The following is a 21,338-nucleotide window of genomic DNA, read 5'->3' as shown; positions in this document are numbered from 1 at the left end:
GGTTAGTTTTAGTGTTGTCATGGATGATAATGCGTGAAAATGAAATGAAATAAGAGATAAAGACAAAAAAGAGACAAAACATACGTAAAATGTTGTGGTACTGTCACAGACAGGTAAAAAAAGACATCAAACTGCAAAAGATCAACCACAAATGGTGAACTGAAATGAAAAATAAATATAGTCAACATAAAACTTACTTGTGAGACTCCATCTTTCCAGATCCTTTTTAATTGAGTGTCTCATGATCTTACCTGCCGTTTACACTTAACCCATCCAATGAACGGACTGGGACAATATCATGCGAGTCAGAGGGAAGTCCTCTTTCTCATTTTATTTTTTCTTACATAGGCAAAAGCTAAATACTTCACTCTATGCCATTATATAAGTTTAAGTGGCAATAACGAATAAAGTCCCGTTCACACCAAGAACGATAAATATACAGATAACTATAAAGATAAAGATATTAGCGTTCACAAACAGTGGACAATATCGTCTGTTTATTCTAAGCGCATGCTCGTCTGCCGCTTTAAATTCTTGAGCTCATTACAGCAGGATGGATTCTGATTGGGTGTCAATGTTTTTATCGTTCATCAGCTGGGAAAAAATCGTTCTGAAAGTAATTCCAAGGATATCGTTTCTCTGTGCCTTTATCGTTATAGCTGTGGTGTGGACTCTGCTATTCTTAAATATTGACAATGATTTTTAGAACTATATCTTTATCATTATCTTTATCGTTATCGTTCTTGGTGTGAGCGGGCCTTAAAGGGCCGGTCACACTATACTTTTCTTTCCATTGACTTCCATCCATGTGCATGCAAATGCGAAAGGATGGAAACGCAAGCTCATGTGAAGCTGTTTCGCATTTCGCTGCTTCCCAAAGTTCAAGTTTGGTGAAGTCAGACCTGCAAATACGTATCATGTGAAACTGTATGACCTTAGCTGAAGTAAGAGAACATAAATTTAAAACTGCAACACTGCCAGAAAGTGGAGCAGATTGTATGTTTTTACATTTTGGATTTATGATTAATAATCATAATATAATATCATAATATCATATCATATATATTGTTAGATGTTGAATTTAAGTTTTTTAAAAGACGCTGCAGAGCGTGACGTCATATCACGACCATTGCTGTGTTGCTGAAAAGAAACTTGCTCAAAATATAGTGTGACCGTGGCTTTAAGCTTATCATATTCTATGTGTGTGTATGTATGTGTCAGCATATCAAATGTCAAGTTTATCTGCGGTCTGAAGAACTAGTTTCCACTTTCTGTTCAAAATAAATCTTCTAAGAGCTACAAAGGGACTCTTCTTAAAGTCAGTGTGCGGTTCTAATGAACACTTGTCCTAATCTTACACACATATCTACATCTAGGCATGTTTTTTCTAACTGACCCTTCCTGTTTGCATCAGTGCAACATTTATTTTTATCAGGACACTTTTTAATTGCATAAACAGCACTCGCTATTTGTGTCAATGTAATATTTACATGCATCAATTTTCAGTTTTTTCTTTACTGTACATTTATCAGATTTTTGGATATCTTTCTAGACATTTAATTCCTAACTCTCTAAATACTTTCAGTTGGAAAAAGTGTCAAGTTCAGTTGGTTTAAGTGTCCAAAGTTAAAAAAAGTTATTTGATGAATAAAAAGCTCAAAAGACCAACATTTATTTGAAATAGAAACATTATAAATGTCTTTACAGTCACTTTTAAACAATTTAATTCATAATTTCCAGATAAAAGCATTGTCTTAATTATAAAACCCCAAACTTTTGAATGGTAGCATAAATAATCTGATTGCAAAAATTAATGATATGGATGGTTATATACTGTACTGTATGTGAAATTACATTTGCCACTTAAATAGCTTTAATATCATTAGCAACTTTTATTTAGTTTACCCATACTTTAAATAGGGGATGTTAGACTGTAGACTGAATACTTTGAAATTAAATTGAATAAATAAAGCTTGCAATTTGGGAAGCTACAGTTTCTAGTTTCCCAACACCAGTGTGGACCATGTTGAAAAGACAAAGCTGAATTAAGCTGAAAAATTTAGCTGGTTAAACTGCTCAACCATTATGATCTTTATAGTGACGCTGACTGAGCTGATTAAAGGACATCTTGCTGGTAAAATTAGTTAAGAAGCCTGCCAGCACACCACCATTTAAAACGCATATCTTGGTGTTTTTAGCAAGGAGAAAGGTGTCTGTGCTTGTATCTGTTTTAGAAAAGCTTTACACAGAACATACGTGTTTGTGGAGTCTGAACAGTGATTTCACTGGTGAATGCCCCCAGGCCGTGTTTGCTGCGCGCTGCTAGTTGAAATATGTAGGTGGAAAATGGCTTCAGATTCTTCAGCAGATAACTGGAGCTTGGATCAAATGATATTTTCTGGAAGATAGAGGTTTAAAGTAATTAGCATTAAGCAAGACTCTACAAAATGCAAATGTGTCGTATGTGTGTGTCTGTGTGTACCTGCTCTGGCTGGTCTCCAAGCCTGTAAATGAGCTCATAACCAGTGATGGCATCTGTACCACTGTGAGCAGGAGGGATCCATGACAGAAGAATGCTGGTCTCTGATTTCACCTCTGCCTTCAGTTCTGTGGGCTGGGATGGGACTAGAAATGAGAGGAGGCAGAAAGACGATGCTTAGAGAATGATGCAACAGAAACAAAATAGGCTGCAATATTAGAATCGATAAAATAATCCCAACTTCACATTCTGCACACCTCCTGTCTTGGCAATGATGTGCAGATCGCTGGAAAGAGGTCCATCTCCCACTGCAGTGAAAGCGAGAACTCTAATATAATAGGTTTTGTTCGGTGTCAGGTCTCGTATGTTCAAAAAATTCGCCCCTCGAACCATTTCCTTCTCCCATTGGCTCACAGATAGTGACGAATCCGAGGTGTAATACACCCTGTAACCAACCACCTGACCGTTGGCTTCCTCTGGCTCCTCCCACTGCACCATTGCTGTGGAACCACTCAGCATACGACCTCTGACACGACGAGGAGGGGAACTAGGCGCCTGTTCGGCCGTGCGAGCTTCCACGGTTTGACTTGGTGGGCCGCGGCCAATCGAATTCACCGCCATAACCCGGAAATGGTAGTGCGAGTAGGGGCTGAGTCCACCCACGCTGTAACGAGTTGTTGCTATGGCATCAATTTCTTTAAAGGGGTCGGTGGAGGAGGCGGGACGATACTGAATGATGTAGTAAGATACAGGAAGTGGATTTCCACTGTCCCACATTAGAGTAATGCTGGTGGCAGATCGCTCCATGACAACCGGAGCTCCTGGAGGATTGGGAAGGGCTACAGAGGAGGAAATGGATCAATTAGGGACATTTATTTAAAATATTAAATAACTATTTATTTAATATTGTGTGCTGTGTAATATTTAAATGAAAATCGTTCAAAAGTTTAAATGTATATTTTTCAGTACATTTATACTTTTATTAAGCAAGGATGCATTAAACTGATCAAACGTAAGAGTAAAGACTTATATTTGTACATTACATACACAAATATTTTGTTTCAAATACAGTAAATGATGTTCTTTTGAACTTTCTATTCATCAAAGAATCATGAAAAAATGTATCACTGTTTCCACAAAAATATTAAGCACCACGACTGTTTTTAACTTAAAATATAATAACATATAATAAGAATGTTAGTTGAGCATCAAATCAACATATAATGATTTCTAAAGGATCATGTGACAGAAGAATGGGGTAATGGCTGATAAAAATTCAGCTTTGTCATCACAGGAATAAATTACATTTTAAAATATATGAAAATAGAAAAGTTATTTTAAATTGTAATAATTCACAATATAACTGTTTTACTGTATTTACAATCAAATACAAACAGCCATGGTGAACATATGATACTTCTTTCTAAAACAAAATAAAAAAAATAGTTTTTTAGTATCATCATTACATATGGTATAGCTTCACATACGATACAGCTGGTAAGGCTTCACAGACCTAATGTGAAGGTTGTTCCAGAATGTAGTAATGATACCTCCTAAAAAAGCTATTTTTGGCCAAATTCAAAAGCAAATTCTTACAGGGAAGGTAATCTCAATGCATTGAAACCAGCTCAGTCAAACAAATATTAAGACGGTGAAGGAAGTGAGACAAATGTTGATTTTGTGTGCACTCAGAGTGAGTTGCTGCCTATGAAGAATGTTCCAAGTCGTTGACTTATGAAGTCATATTTCAGTTAGCCAGGCATTAGACAGCAAGCCAGCTCACTAGGCTTTTGAACAACCATCAGCCACCCTGCTTCCTAAATACTGACTCTGCCCATGGAACATATTGCTTAACTAAAAGGTTTTTCTTTCTTTAATAACATTAAACATCTTCAAAGAGCCTTTTAAATATCACTCCTGTGTACCTTTAACTGTGATCTGGGCAACCGTTTCAATAACTCCGAGAGTCGACATGGCCACACACGTGTAGTTGACAGACTGGCGTACATCTGTGAGCTCTAAAACATTCCTCCCAATAGGCATGTCATCTTCTGGAGTCAAATCCTCTGCTCCCAGCATCCATTTGACATATGGCATGGGAACGCCCACTGCCTGACAGGAGATATTCACACTTCCTCCTGGCATGATCTCATAATCCATCGGTGGCACTGAGAAGCGAGGAGGGATGCGACGCACTGAGGGTGTGAAAGACAGTGAGCCATTTATTAACTCATGCTAAAGGCATTATTAATGCTACAGAGAGCACTGTGCCTAATAAGATACGCCCTCAAGATGTTGTACGCTGCAGGTTATCAATCTGTGTTGTAGTGAAGAGTGGGATAAGATGTGGCTGTGCCTCCTCTTTAATGTCCCAGACTATGCATAATTTTTTGTGACTGGCCATATAATTTGAAAGGACCCATCAAACACAGCTGCCTGCGACCACATGAGAAAAGTGCTACACATTTTTTTAAGCTAAACACTGATTTTGGCATGACAAAGTACAGACTGTACATTGTAAAGCAAATTTATGCAGGCTTAAAAATATATTTCCTACAAGTTGGTGAATTGATAAGAGTACAAAACAAGGTAAAAATTTGTTAAAAATTAGCCATGAAGAATTAAAAGAAGCATTTTTCCCAAAATGGTAGTTGTGGGGTTAAGTGTACCAGACAGTGATGCTGAATTTGTAATTTAAATGTAATTAGATATTGAAAAAAGAAAAAAGTTGATTTGAAAATAAAAGGAAAAAAAACACTGGCTTTTATTGGCTGGTTTATGAAAATGCTAATAATATGCAGCAAAATAAAACTGTTATGCATTAGTAAATTATATTCTAAATCATATTAATATTAAACAGAATATATTCCATAAAACAGAAATTGTATTATAAATCATATTCATATTAAAAAATGTATTGTTAGTTCATGGACCATTAAATAATATTAACTAACACATAAATGCTTTAGAAGTATATTTCATAGTTAGTTCATGTTAACTAATGCATTTAACTGATATTAACAAATGGAACCTTATTGTAAAGTATTTCTTTAGTAATATGTATTTGTTATAGTCTTGTGTTATGCATGCTTTCTTGTAATTTCATTAGGACACCATGGAATATATTATATATTATACTGTTAATTTCCCTTCTACTGTATCTAATTTTTACTTGCAAACAAACTGTTCTCTCCCCTGCTTATAAATTGTGAAAATACAGAAAATGATGGTGCTGTAATATCACAGTATTCTATAACATAAAACGCCCATATAACCAAGATGAATGCATGAATTAAATTGTATTATTTTTTTGTTTTTTCAGATGGACAAGTTCAAATGAGTACACAGCATTACTATGATATCATTTGCTATTAGCATGATGTTATGGAATGCGGTTAAGTAGGATCAGGTGAAATATGGCGGATTAGTGTCAAATGACATATGCAGTATTAGGATCTGGAAAGTGAGTTAGACTGTCCGGAGGGAGGGAATCCCAGTGGAGGGGAAGGATTATGTGGATGTGAGGGTCTGAGACTTAGGTTAGAGTAAGAAACAGAGCATTGGTTGGAGAGGAAGAGCACTTACCATCTCTTAACTCTATAGAGGAGTCCGGCAGTGAGAAATGAGCATAGAAAAAAACAAATAATGACAACATATCTAAGGTAAGAGGAGATGATCTAAGAAGAATCAGACAGATCAGATTACACTATTCATAAAAATGTGTTAGTTACAGGTTTTATTTTCTAATTCTATAGCACTCAGATAAGTAACACAAAGCTGTACCTCTGACATAAAGGTTAGCTGGTGTTGAGTAGCGCGTTCCTTCGCTGTTGGTCGCGACACACTCGTATTTACCCTGATCGGTTTCTTCACTCTGATCAATCTGAAGTGCACCTGGATACATATGCACATATAAAGGCATTTACATTTACAACATGACGACACACTTTGTCACCAGCTCAGTACTTTGGAAGAAATGTTCTGGGTTGTGTATAAGTTAAGCTCTACTGACAGGCATATACTTTTTCATATACAATTTTACAAAGTTAGTAAGCAATTCTATCATGCTAGTGTATACAGTAGCAACAATTTCTACTGTATGTATGCATTTTACAGTTCATCCCGGCACAATACATTCCCTCTTTTCAGTGGAACAGCATGTCACAGATGCTTTACGTAGAGCTTAATTTGTACTGCACCTGTAACATTTTGTTAACAGTAACTCAGACATGCCAACACCACACAAACTGGTTTGCATGTAAATATCAGCACAAAATGAAAAAAGTTAAAGAGTATAACAATCATTGCAGTATTACAAACTTTCCAAGAACAACTTTTCAAGAATAAAATAAACCAAAATATTGCCTTAAAATCTCAAAACGATCAAACAAGTGACCTTGCCGAAGAGAAAAAGAAAAGCAGTCAGCCTCTTTCAACAATGTTATTTAAATATTAATAGTTAGCTAGAGACACAAACAGACAGAAATGACTCCAAGAGACACAGACTGTTGCACTGCATGTAGAGCAGATTCTAAAAAGTCTTCATTAAAAAGACAAGATATAAATATAAAATAGCCTGATTTATCATCCAAGTAGAAATTTCTAGCTGAAAATGAAATGGTGTTTAATTAGAGAGAGAAAGAAGTGAAAAGATCCACAGAGGGATCAGAAGAGCGTGAGAAAATCAGCGAAAACAGGAAAAAATGCTTTAATTTGTGCAAAGCAACAGTATTTCACAAAACCGTCAGTATTTTCTGTAATGTTAGTGACAGCAAAACATGTCACTGAAATTGCTAACTTAATGGTCTACATTTCACAATACAAGATAATATAAGATGATTTAGCCAGTTTCATCTCTATTTAGGTGGAAAACACAAGCCATCTCTCATATCTGTTCCTCAACTACAAATTATAGCATTTACATCATATTTTTTTTCCTTTTAAGCAATGGTGCAACCATTCTAGAGTGGAGGAGGAATAAACGTTGATTTTTGTGGCTTTTAGTCCTTGGCTGTTAGCTTTGAAGCCATCTAAACACTATAGAGCACTTTTACGTAATATACACATTTAAAATGTATAGCCTTTGGGGACAACAGACCAAAAACTATAGATGACTCATCTATCAATTTTTTATCCAATAATACGTTCTAGAATGAGAATGTCCCTCCTCCTAATATAACCTACGAAGGTTTTAGGGATGAGCCTTTCAATATGTCCTGCCCAAGCTTCCTGTTTCAAAAAGTAATACAACCACAAGAAAGAAAACCACTAAAGTAAATCCTCTTTAAATGATTTTTATCATCTCACAAAATTAATGCCTATTTGATTTTAATTTACCATGAAAAAAACACATTGAGATAAGATCTGTGTAAAGGGGAGGAAGTCTTATCATGGTGACAGAACATTAATCATGATAAACAGTCTCTGAAAATGACACGGTTAGTCAAACAGAGAGAAAGAGAGAGGAAGGGAAGGGGAAGAGGAAGAAAGAAAGAGAGCGGTAAGGCGAGGATAGATGTGGTGGGTTGCTTTAGTCTCTTACCTCGGATAGGTGTACCCCCTGGATGTGTGAGAATGAAAGCAGATGGGAGATTAAAGAGAAGACGAGTTAGTGCAGCGAGGGAGAATGAGAAAAAGACAGAGTGACAGAGAGAGCGAAAAAGATACAGAGAAAGAAAACAGAAAGATAGAGGGATAGAATAGAAACAGCAAAAAAAAAACAGTGCAAGAAAAAGAGAAAAGGGGGAGGAGGGAGACTCTTCATGTCTTAAGTGCAAAGTGAATGTTGGGTTTTTATGAGATGACAAAAGAGGTTGTATTAACTGAACAGAAAAGAACATTTTCCATCATTTAGCATGTTTTAAAAATATTTACGATTATAAATATTCAGATTTGTATATTATTCTTTTTTTATTTTATTTTAAAATATAATTAAAATAAATAATTTAAAAAAATTAAAAATGCTTTAAATTAATTTCATTTTTCACAAACATAATGCATCTGATCTATTATGTATCCCTGTTCCAGAAACCCTTTTTAAGCATTCTCATACTAAAATAGGTACATAAGTAAAAAGGGGGGGAAAGTTTTAAAACACCCCTGTGAAATATAATTAATGGTTTGAGAGAAAAACAACCGATTGCAAATGCAGTCCAGTTGAATAATTCATGAAATATTGTTTGTTTTAAAACTGCAGTCCGTAACTTTTTTTGTATTCAAAATGTACAAAATTAATATAATAAGCGAGTACACCATGAATCCATTTTCCAAACCATGTTTTTGGCTTATCCTGAATCACTACGGTACAACTATAATAAGTGTTTATATTTGGACTATTTCACACTGGTACTGGTGGAACCACTGCGGAGTAGCCCAGTACCTGCGTGATTCGTCATAGACCTAAACAGAGAGAAGTAACTCCGGCTACAATGTTCTTCCACAAGATGCACGCAGTTCTGTTTATTAACCGCTAGAGCTCCAAAAGTTAAGGACTGCAGCTTTAAATTAGATGTCCAGATTACAAGACCAAAGAGTGGAATAAAAAGTCAAGAATCTGCTACTCTGCTATACTGTTGTGATATCAATGTCACACTATAAATACCAAGTGTTACATGTATTTTACTAACAGAAAAAAAAAAACTGACAGAACATGACAGAAAATTTACAACCAAGTCCGTCAGTGGCAGACAACGATTATTTGTAGCACAACCTCTGGATGACACCTCCGTTTTCTAAGAAAGCAGATCATAAAACCAGCGCAATAGAGAAAATATCCTTATGAATAATAATCGAAAAGAACACAGAGACTTAAGACAGGCAGACTCGAGCCCAGAGAGAGAGGAAAGCCAAAAAAGGCCACGGTTTTGGGTGAAAAGCCACTGTAACATTCAGCATTAGGACATTCAAACCTATCTAGGCAACAAAGTGAAAGAAAGAGAGAGAGAAAGAGAGAGATCTGAAAGAGTGAGGGGGCAGTGATGCAGGAAATCCAATGCCGAGGGCAGTGAGCGTTTGGAGAAGTGAACGAGTGAGCCAGTGAAGGAGAGAGCCAGAAAAAGTAAGTGAGAGTGGAAGCGAGAGGCTCAGTATCACACGTTAGAGGGGCAGCGCTCGGGTAAAGGGGATTGTATCTACTGTACGTGACTGCTGTGTGACTATGTGTGTGGAGAGAGGGTGACTATACTGTTAGGGGGAATACAATATATAGATATATCATGCGCTTTATCAATAACTACATGTTTGTTTGTTTTGTGCTTGAACATGTGAGTGTGTGTTGTGCCTCAGAATAGCACACTTACCAAAGGACTCTGTAGATTAAAACACAGAAAGAGAGACAGCACATTTATCACTTATGGTTCTCGCACAGTAAAAACAGTGTGTTTGAGACTGTCTGTGTGTGTCAGAGAAAGCATATTAGGCTACAGGATTTCTTTAAAGGTGCACTCAGAGATTTTGTGTGTAAGAAATTGTGTAAAGGAATTGTTGGCTCTTATGGTTTGTTACATCGGTCTGGCAGTGACTGCATGACAATTGATTTTTCCCACTGTTATGATGAGTCTTGTGTATGTGTATTGTATTCTCTGGTTTCCTTGTTCTGTTTAGAAGTACTTTTATTATTATGTTTTCTAAAGTATATAGCAATGCATAATATACACATTTAAAAGTTTTGGTATGTTTTTTAAAATGTATTTTAAAGTCTCTCATGTTTACCAAAACTGCATTATTTTATCGAAAATACAGTAAAAACAGTAATATTGTGAAATATAATTAAAATGTAAAATTATTTTTTTTTCTATTTTAATATATTTTACAATGTAATTTATTTCTGTGATGCAAATCATCATTACTCCAGTCTTCAGTGACACATGATCCTTCAGAAATCATTCTAATATGCTGATTTGATGCTCAAGAAATATTGCATATTATAATCAATGTTGCTTAATATTTTTGTAGAAACAGTAATTTTTTTTCAGATTCATTTATTTGTAATGGAAATCTTTTGAAACATTAAAACAAGTCTTTACTGTCACTTTTGATCAATTTAATGCTGAAAAAAGTATTCATTTGATAACTGACCCTAAACTTTGTATGAATTATTACCATAGTGGTATAAATTTCAATATTGGTGCATCACTAATGAATTATGTATCTGAAGTAAACATATTATCTTATTATTATTAATAATATCATTAATATTTGTAACTTGTTTTTACAAGCAAAACTGCTGGTCATGTAATTTCTCCACGTAGAATAAAACATTTTTAAACTACTGATACGACTCTTCATCTCACGTGAGTGTACATCATTTAAAACATATATGTAAATTGTATTATTTATTTTTTTATGTGTAAAACATCATATGATGAGAATAGGAGCACAGAGACTGTGTGAATCCTTCAGAGCACACAAACCTGAGCGTAGCTGTTTGATCCGCCCATGAGTGTGTGTATCTATGGGGAGGAAATCTTTAAACCAGGTGATCTCAGGGTCAGGTGTTCCGCTGGCTGCACACAGCATGGTAGCGGTGCGAGAACGCTCCACAACCTTCAGCTGAGGGCCCATATCTATAGAAGGGAAACCAGTGGGAAGCTGGTCCTCTGAAATAAACAAATACAAACAAGCATTACACTCACACCTCTGCCTTCAATGGAGGGCTTCGATCTTCACAAGGTGAAGGTGATCTTATGCAGATGTTATGCAAAGTAGCATACATTTTGTTTTTAAAAGTTTTCTTTCATTAAGGACCTATTCTTGTAGACGACAAACAGCTCTGATAGGTATATAGACCACAAACTACAAAATTAAAAGGGATGCATTTTTAATTTTGCAAAAAAAAAATGTATTAAGATGACAAACAGTGTCTACAGGTATAGACCACAAGGGATGCACAATATATCTGAGATCAATTTTAATTTGACCAAAAATTACTCATTAAAAATATATATTTTATTTTTGTTAAATGTATTATTTCAAATATATTAATGAAAATATATAAAATCAATTATTAACAAACGTTATTAACCAAATATAATATTATTACTGTTTCATTTAGCTTTTCTAAAATTATTTGAGAAATTATTCAATATATTGCAATTACTGTATTTTGTTCTATAGAAATATTTTGGTTGAAACATTAAGAAATAACATTTTTTTTTTTATATAATATGTTACCAACTTATTACAAAGTAAATACTCTTCATGTAATATTTTAAAATTTTGCTTTGGCTTACAGTGAGGACATAAAAGCTTCAGAGTTGTCGCATTTAGAAAATAACGTGAATTTACAACATACTTAAATTATACAGCTACCATTATATTTTAGGAAGTGGTAAGGGAATCATTACTTTTTGAGGTCCTTGGCATTAAAAAATTTAAAAACACAGTTTAATACATGATCTCAACAAAATGTACTCCACAGTGCACACAGTTGATTCAGAGATTCAGCGTGGGCCTAAACCTGTATATTCTCCATTATATCCGTTATTATTCACTGAATGAAAACAATTATCTTCTAATTGGTATTTCCCAGACATTCTATGTAAGTGCATCTCTAAAAATAACAGTAATACTCAGAGATGCCATGTTTTAAGCAACCTTGACAGAAATGCACTTCAGATGTCCAAGTAAGAGCTAACTCTTGAAGAAGCTTCTAGTCAGATCTGTGCCTACCGCGGAGAACACTAAGACGGGTGGAGGCGCTGATCTCTCCTGCTTCGTTAGATGCCACACATTCATACACAGCCTCATCACGGGGGGTCCGCAGTGGCTGCACTCGCAACACAGACCCTGAACCATCCTCAAACTCTATCACCTACATACCAACACAGAGGCAAATGTGTTAGTAACTCCCTAAATAGCTTGTGTGTCTTTATAGACCATGTGTATGGCATCCTTTGAGCCAGGGCAAATGTGTGAAGTTATGGGAAGTGTACTGTGGGAATCTCACTTTAGTAGTGTTACAACCTTGTATCGCTGCTTGCAGCAAATGTGTAAGCAAGCTGTCTGTATGGTTTGTGTTTGTTCAGTTGATTTACCTCAAATCTCTGGTTGGTGACTTTTTTGCCTTTTCTGCTCCATGTGATTTTAGGCTGTGGATCTCCTGTGGCTTGACATACGAAGGAGGCCACGCCCCCCTGAACCCCTATCTGATCGACGGGTGTCCGAGTGAACTGAGGAGGACCTGCAGAGAAAAACAGAAATTGGTCAACTCAGAATTGTCTTGAGGATAGGGAAACCTTTACTATTTCAAATCTCCAGAATTAACATTGACAAATGCATCTATGCATCATGAAGTTGTACTTCTCACATAGAGGCAGAATTTACAGGCAGAAATTAAAATTAACAAGCACCAGATGCACTGAATATAATAATATAATAAATTTACTCATTATACTTTTGACAGTTAGGCCAATAATAATCTCTCCTCTCCACCTGTAGCCGGTGTGTGGTGAGTGCACTGGCGCCGTTGTCCTGTGGCTGCCGTCGCATCATCCAGGTGGATGCTGCACACTGGTGGTGGTTGAGGAGAGACCCCCCCCATATGATTGTAAAGCGCTTTGGGTGTACAGCAATACACAATAAAGCGCTATATTTGCCTCATTCATGCATTCATTCAATAATTATTGAATTATTAATTATTTTAACATTACAATTCTATACTCCTATGTTTAAATAAAAAAAACACACTAAAATAAAATCAACTGTTTTGAATTCTATCGTTTTAAATAAAATAAAACAAAAAAAATGTAGCATTTAGTACTGCAGTTCTAAAAACTTCATGGGTCAGCTGGCAATAATTTTTTACCTGCATTTGGTGCTTGTTATTTTTTAAACCCTACCTGTAACTTAAGCCTATTTGTATTGTTACATTGTACTAAATATTAAATTCCTATACTACTGTATCTAAATAAATAAAAAACTAAAACACTAAAAACTAAAATCAGTCATTTCAAATAAAATAAAATAAAATAATTTTCTTTCTAAAATTCAGATAAAATTTCTTGACAATTAACCATAATGATTTAGGAACTGCAGTATTAAATACAGTACTAAATACTACATTTTATTGCATTTTGTTTATGATACCAGTAAAAATCATGGTAAGAAATATTTATGATTATTATCACTGGCAGGAATGGCAAAAGTTCTGGTCTGTAACTTAACATGTTAGTTTCAGCATCTCGTGCCATGAGCACAACCCTTGCATTCTATGCCACTTCATTACATTCCACTCGGTCCAGCTGTTTTTGCACGCAAGAACAAATCATGTGGAAAACGTTTAAAAGTAAAGCCAAGGCTTAAAATAATTACCACATTGTTAAAATGACAATAAATTTGACTTTGACTTTAAAATCATAAAACCTATTTGAAAATCAGGCTGTGACTTCATGTGTGCATTAAAAGTGCATTACAGTTAATACGAAAGACGGAGTGAATTAACTCTTGTAGATGAGGAAAGTGCAGATAAGCGGTGGGATTAATGCAGTCTGCAGTGCTTGCTAATCCACTCGATCTAAGGATGATGTCACATTTGCACTATAACCCACTGACCAGCAGCTCTAAACTAATGGCATGTGTAACTAGCCAAAGGCTCAGCTCAGGTTCAACAGAACAATGAAGTGAGTGTGTGGGTGAAAGTTTGTGTCATCCCCCCAGATGATGTACGATGAAATCTCTTCATCTTCACTTTACATGCTTTAATCTGCAAAGGCTCAGATAACGTCTACAAAAGAAAGCCCTTGAGTGCAACTACTCTTACATTTTTATAAAACACAATTACAAAGACCAAAGAGAGAACAATGTTTATAATAATTAATATAAAATAATTGAATAAAAAAATAAATCATAAATCAATTTAATAAATTAAATACAAATACAATTGATTATATTTGAATAAAAATGTCATCTTTTTTTCAGCATGTAAATTCTTAACAACTAAAAACACAATGGTATTTCTTTCCTCTTCTAATAGAGAACATAATGAACATAATGCCAGCCTGATTATCTTCTTTAATGTTTTATCGTGGTCATCAAATGAAAAGCTAAAAATCCATGTATTAAACGTTGACGTAATTTCTTTACGTAGTCAGCGAAGGCCACAGTTGTCTTGTAAACACTGATCCGGACATTTGGTGCAGTGAAAGAAACAAATGGAGGATAGTATTATAATCCATCCAACTGGTTTAGCATGATGAAATTGCTTAGCATGTTCAAAAACCTTATTTTTTAATTACATACTACTTTGTAAGCTGCATTAAAGTGTGCCTTTATCCTTTGCACTGGTGGGGAAGAAGAATATTTCACAAAAAGAGCCAGCAATCATTCTGAGTTTCAGAGGAGTCATTTCAGCCTCTGTTTTATATGTATTTGATGTCTGTGTACTCACTTTGTGTATGCGCCAGCTGGAGCACGCAGAGTAGAATCAGTAGTACCAGCTGGTAGGCGCTTCTGTAGATCATGTGACCTCTGGCCATCCTCTCATTGGCTTGTCTATGTGGATCACCAAGCTGTAAGTGCACTCATAACCTAAGGTAAACATGTGAACAAGCAAACATATCTGTCAGTCACATGTGCAGGCCGCAGCACAACACGAGTCGATTGCATTAATCAATTAGTACTCTGCGTGTAAGACTTTCTCTGAGAATCAGATAACAAATTACTGAGTGGTCAATCAATCCGTGAACATATCATTTAACATAGAGCCATCACAGACAGAGAGTAGTCTAGCTTGCATTAAAGGAACAGTTCACCAAAAATGAAAATCCTGTCATCATTTACAAACTCTAATGCTATTCCAAACTGAATAGGGGATTGTTGAGCTCCAAAAAATTAAACACAAATAAATAATCACATAAATAAATCAGCATATAAAAAAGTCCATATGATTTGTGATACTGTATATTCAAAGTCTTCTGAAGCCATACGACTTGCTGAAAATCTCGCTGTAATTTGTGTCATTGGTTTTAAGGTACATTCACATATGGTGCCTCATGGCCGATTGTGACTGACATCAAAACTGGCATCATGCATCTTGGCGCATCATTTTTAATATATAAATGTATATAGTATATGTAATGGAAAGGAAAGGAAAACCTACAGTACACTATCATTTAAAAGTTTGGGGTCATTTAAAAAAAAATAAGTTAATACTTTCATTCAACAAAGTTGCATTAAATGATCAAAAGTTACAGTAAATACATTTATACAAAAAAAATCTATTTCAAATAATGCTGTTATTTTGAACTTTCTTCAGAATCCTGATTTTAAAAAGGTTTCTTAAAGACACAAATCAGAATATAAAAGTGATTTCTGAAGGATCATGTGACGAATAAATTACACTTTAAAATATATTACAATATCATATAATATATTGTAATATCAATACTACTACTACTACTACTACTACTAATAATAATAATAATAAATGCAGCCTTGGTAAGCATGAGACTTCTTTCACAAACATTAAAAAATGTTACCGACCCCAAACAATCAATGGTGTTTGGAATTGCGTGAGGGTGAATAAATATCTTGTCAAATATTCAGATTATAACTTTATTAAAACTTTAATTAAAAAACAGCATTGAATATATGATAATACATGACAGCTCCTAAAGGCCTCTCTCTCTCCAGCAGGCCAGAAAACTTTACTGTAAACTCAATAATTATAACATTCAGCCGATAAACCAAAGATGGGGGGCGTGATGGGAATCGCTATGGTAACTCTGCCCCCACGAGCACCACGCTTGTCACATCACATCACATCATTAGGAGAGAGAGTGGTTGCAGACCCCCTCATCCGTGCTGCCTCCCCCGTCTCCTATCCATATTTAATTCCTCCGCTGCACTCTGAGGCTTCCTTCACTTTTACAGAGCTGAGAGAGAAAAGACCACACGTGTCACTTCCTGCAGGGAATCATGATGATGTAGGAAACAAGGAGTGAAGGAGGGGAACGGTGACACATACAAACCCCAAATGTATGTGTGTTTCCACATGTCAGGATTCTGCTGTGGAGGAAATGGGTCAATCTGATCTCTGACTCATGTAAAACTGAAGCCCTTCAAACCCCTAAACCTACACACACACACACACACACACACACACACACACACACCCACACACACACACACACACACACACACACACACCATCTGCCTCATTTGGAAAACACTCCACAGCAGCTTAACACAATCCCTAATACACATTATTATCAGGAAAATACGTAGATGCACGCAAGGCATACGTAAACAACACAAATACACTGAGTATATCCACCAAAGATACATCACATCTAAAAAGTCTAAGAAGACATATAGGGAAAATGCTTCTATTTTGTATTTTTCTAATTTAAAATTCAGTAAAAAATATATTTTAAAAAGTTTTAAATATGAATTTCACATAAAATAAAATATAAAATAAAAAGAATAACAAATAAATACATAAAGCACCAAAAAAAAAAAAACATTTGACTTGTGCTACTGTACATTTAAAATCAGAATATTTTATGTTATTTTCTTTTCTTTTCTTTTGACTTTTTTGAAGGCATGCACTCAAGCTGGAATAAACTTAAGTCTTACGATCCATGCTGTCCAGCATGATTTGAAAGAGCATCTTCTGCTTGAGTGGAAGCAAGAAAATTTGACCTTTAGCACAAGGGCCTTAACATTGTCACAACAATGCAGAATCTTAAAAAAAATCTTCTTCGTTTTACATTATAACAGTTCTTTGTTTAAAACTACAATTATTTGTTTGTTTACAGGTTTAAATTAGAATCTGAATCCTTGATTTTCGATTTGGACTGTGTAGACAATGTGGATTGTGTGTGTGTTTATGTGTGTGTGTGTGTGTGTGTGTGTGTGTGTGTGGATTATTTTCCTCTCCCCTGTGTTAGAGCCATACGCTAGCCTGCCTAATCTGGAAAGAACAGAGATCATAATGATAACCTGATATTTCCTGCTTCAACTCCATTTGTGCCAAAAGTCGATATCTAAGCTTTGTGGCTACGTCTGTGTGCATATGAGAGAGACAGAGTGAGAGAGAGAGGAACATAAGAGACTATGAAAGAAAGCCGACAGCAAGTGTGTATGTGTGATATTTGTGGAACAGTGAGACATAGCTGCTGACTAAACAAATCTGCATCTTAATTACTTATTCAAAGATGCAACGAATCAAATAATTGATATTTATTACTAAGGCACCAATCACGTTAACATGCACAGACACAATTAGCCTGCAGTTAGGTGATATTTAGTCATAATGAGAGGGCTAACAGCATGTCATACAACAGTGAAAACAACACAGCATGTCTGTGATGAGCTCTTAGACCTTTTGGAGTCCATTGTTAAAACGAGTTCACACAAAAATTATACTTTTAGAATTTATTCACCCTCATGTCGCTCCAAACTTGTAGCCTACTTTCTTCCATGGAACATAAAAGTAGATAATTTGTAGAATATCACGGCTGTTCTTTTACATTCACTAAAAGTGCTGAAGCTCCAGAATAACAAATGCACCATAAAAGTGGTCCACATGATTTATGCAATATATTCCATGTCTTCAGAAGCCATGCAATAATTAGTCACTGAAAATATTGCCCTCCATTCTCAAATATGTCACCTCTGATGTCTCACACCAGGCTTTACAGCAATATGCGAATAACTACCATAAATCTGTTTATTAAAATAATATTTTTTATCAGTTTACATTCAAGCCAATAACATGCCAGTGCAAAAAAAAACATGTTTACATCACTTAAAAAAAAAAAAAATCAGGTTCATGTCAGTGACAGCAAGTTCTGATGGTAAATAAAGCATTGCAATCCACAGAGTATCCCAAAATGTCAGCAGCAAACTAGTACATACTCATATTCTCCTCTCATATTTACAGTTTCTATGACCACTTATCCTTCAGCTGCACAAGAAGAGAACACATTTTAAAAAATAATTTCTTGGGTTAAAAAAGAGCCGGAGTATATAATATATTTACAATATATACAACCAGAAACACTCACTCTGGTTGGATGCACTTAAATCTGCAGGAAGAATGCTTTCCTGATACATATCACACATGCAAACTTCAATAAGACAATGAAAGAATGCAGGTTAAGGTGTTTACATGCAAAATTGGGTTAATGGGCAAAAATTCTGTTGATCAGTTTATTCTCAATTCGTTTATGACCTTACGCCAATAAAAGAATACAGTTTAACGCATTTACATGACCACACAGGTTTGATGTCACGTAAATGTGTTAAACACAACACAATGTCTCCATCTGCCATATTTGATGATGCTTTTATGGTGTTTTTTTGTCATTTTGGAGAACTTTCATTATATGGAAATGACCGACCAGGATATGCTTGAAAAAAAAAATCACCCTCTGCTCTCCACAAAAGAAAGAAAGTTCTATAGGTTCGGAATGACGTGAGAATTTGGATAAACTATTCATTTAACGTCTACACAACAGTTATTTTAAACAACATCCCCTGTATTTCAAGTGAAAAGAGGATCCAAAATTGCGTAGGCTTTGAAATAACTACAATACAACTCCCTCTCAAATCCTGACTGAGCGATGTACTCTTATTTTGCTGAACCATGTCAGTTTTTAACTATTAAATCAATTTGTGCTCTAAGAGTCCATGGACATGAGCAGCAATTTATAATGCAGCTTATTAACTATAGATGGACCTGCAATGCCATAAATACAACTGTTGTACTATTAATGCTGTACAGCAGGGGTCTTCAACAGCAGGTTTGTGACAGTACTGCAGTACTTTTTGTGCAAAAAAAAATAGTAAACAAACAAACATCAATCAAAGCTAAAGTTAAGAAACTGAAGCTCAGCTAAATGTTTCATTATTCCTCCCACATTAAAATGCATTAAGTAAAATTAAAACGCAACCTATATATGACTCTGTACATGGTTAATTATCATTTTAATGGCTTTGCAATGTAAGCATCAAAGAAATGTATATACTGTAAATGTATTAATTTAATACTATACATGTTATTGTAATACAGGCTTCAAATGTAACAGGAGGTCTGTTATCCACCAGGGGGTCCTTGGCCTGAAAAAGGTTAAAGACCCCTGCGGATCTTATAAGTAAATCTGTTTGGGAATAACGGTGGTTACATAAGGTGATTTGCAGTATTGGGGAGGGAAAATGCTGTGTGTTTCCCAGGGTTTGTTCACAAACACACAAAAACGCACACTGAATCGGATTTAATCACTAACTGAGAAGAGTGAACACCACCAGGTACTAGGAACTGAGTTCAAGATTTAGAGTTTTCTCATTTACAAACAGCTTCTCATGTCTAATATGCATCCCATCACATGAGCACTCAAACATATAACAGCAAGGAAAGCCAATTCTTTGGCCATATGGCTGCTGTAAACTCAACACAAGAACATGTTAGTGTGTTACAAACACAAACTCTACAAAACCCTTCATTGAGTCTCTGTACAACAGATGCAGCTGTCAGGGCAAGAGACAGATGAGGGCAAAATGACATGTAGATGTGGGACAGTCTCGCTGGCAGGCACTCATTGCCTTGACAACGCAGAACTCCAATTAGAGCTACTTTGACATGGAGCAGCTGTGACAGTTAACAGGTACACACATCTGTCTCACCCTGGCCAAAAGTGACCTGAAGCTTCTACATTCGGAACGCCCTGCGTGAGACGATCACATATTCCAATCTTCAATCTGTTTCAATGTGGTACTTCTATGCAACATTTAAAGACCTTAGATGTTTCACTCCGCCAAAGAAAGAAAATAAATATTGATTTGTTCAAGAAAATAAACAAACAAAAAGAACTGCCTGTCTGGATGTTTTGGGCAACCTAAAACTTACAGTTCACTTACAGACCCAGTGTAGGTCTAAAATAAATAAATAAAAAACTATATGTAATAGGGCTGCATTAAAAAACTGACATTGCGATATTTCATTTTTCTTGCAATATACTGTATATTAAGATATGAAAAATACAGGAATTTTCACCAGATTATGTAAATAGCTACTGTATCTTTAGAAAAAATGAATTATTCGAAAGTTAGTTGGGTGATTTTGTAAAGGAAGCGCATCTACATATACATAAATAATAATAATAATAATAATACACAGATTTTTTTCTTTAAAGATTTTTACCTCTTTAAGCAACCAGTTAAAAAAAAAAAAAAAAAAAATCTCTTTCCAGTTCTATGATTAAACTTTTTTATTGTTCTTTTCCAATTCGATATGAATAATGTCTATAAAATAATAATAAATGCCATGCATTGTGATTATTGACAATAATACTGAGATTCAGATATTATGAAATAAAAATAAGATATAAATGCCACACTTGAAACCAGTAATGGATCAAATTGCAGCTATCTGTATTATATTAAATCAATAATATTGCAATATTGATTTCATAATAAATGAACACAAATACAAGCCTGCTTATTTCAAAACTTCAGTTTTCATTTTTATGGAATAAACAAATATTTTCTGCAATATTATACAGTGATAATACTGTAGCTCTTCTTTCAGGTGTTTATGGGTAATTTGATTCTGTCTTCAGGTCACAAAAACCCATCAGTTCCACTCCTTAGTGGCTGGGCTTCAAATATTTGTTTGCACTTATTTTATTTGGTATTGTATAACCATGTATTTTTGCTATAAATGATTTAAAAAGAAAACAAGAGTTTTAAAAATGGATAATACATATTCTTAGAATAGGTCAGCCCTCTACGGACACCTTGGCAACTGAATCGCCATTGGCTAGTAAATTTTTTTGTTTACTCGCCAGACTGATAAGAACATTTTTTTTAAATATATATATATATATATATATATATATATATATATTAGTACAGTTTC

At 35.1% G+C, this 21,338-nt stretch overlaps 1 protein-coding gene across 3 annotated transcripts in view; it reads right to left on the bottom strand.

Annotated features, from left to right (window-relative positions):
- LOC107656000 (receptor-type tyrosine-protein phosphatase delta-like) overlaps window positions 1-21,338 on the bottom strand; it is an 84,527-nt gene that overhangs the window by 26,457 nt on the left and 36,732 nt on the right. For all 3 annotated transcript variants that reach the window (XM_016443634.1, XM_016443652.1, XM_016443643.1), the window contains 12 exons: window positions 14,865-15,004; window positions 12,514-12,659; window positions 12,149-12,290; window positions 10,891-11,076; window positions 9,778-9,786; window positions 8,022-8,039; window positions 6,263-6,373; window positions 6,065-6,076; window positions 4,405-4,674; window positions 2,737-3,318; window positions 2,483-2,625; window positions 2,257-2,398 (listed from right to left, as the gene is read on the bottom strand). In XM_016443634.1, coding sequence (XP_016299120.1) covers window positions 2,257-2,398; window positions 2,483-2,625; window positions 2,737-3,318; window positions 4,405-4,674; window positions 6,065-6,076; window positions 6,263-6,373; window positions 8,022-8,039; window positions 9,778-9,786; window positions 10,891-11,076; window positions 12,149-12,290; window positions 12,514-12,659; window positions 14,865-14,952 — 1,849 coding nt within the window. In that variant the 5' untranslated portion in view covers window positions 14,953-15,004. The remainder of the gene's footprint in view (window positions 1-2,256; window positions 2,399-2,482; window positions 2,626-2,736; window positions 3,319-4,404; window positions 4,675-6,064; window positions 6,077-6,262; window positions 6,374-8,021; window positions 8,040-9,777; window positions 9,787-10,890; window positions 11,077-12,148; window positions 12,291-12,513; window positions 12,660-14,864; window positions 15,005-21,338) is intronic.

Source organism: Sinocyclocheilus anshuiensis, unplaced genomic scaffold, assembly GCF_001515605.1.
Source record: "Sinocyclocheilus anshuiensis isolate Anshui unplaced genomic scaffold, SAMN03320099.WGS_v1.1 scaffold85, whole genome shotgun sequence".
NCBI lineage: Eukaryota > Metazoa > Chordata > Actinopteri > Cypriniformes > Cyprinidae > Sinocyclocheilus > Sinocyclocheilus anshuiensis.
Note: the sequence above shows the minus strand (reverse complement) of the source record. Positions and strands in the feature narration are given on the sequence as shown.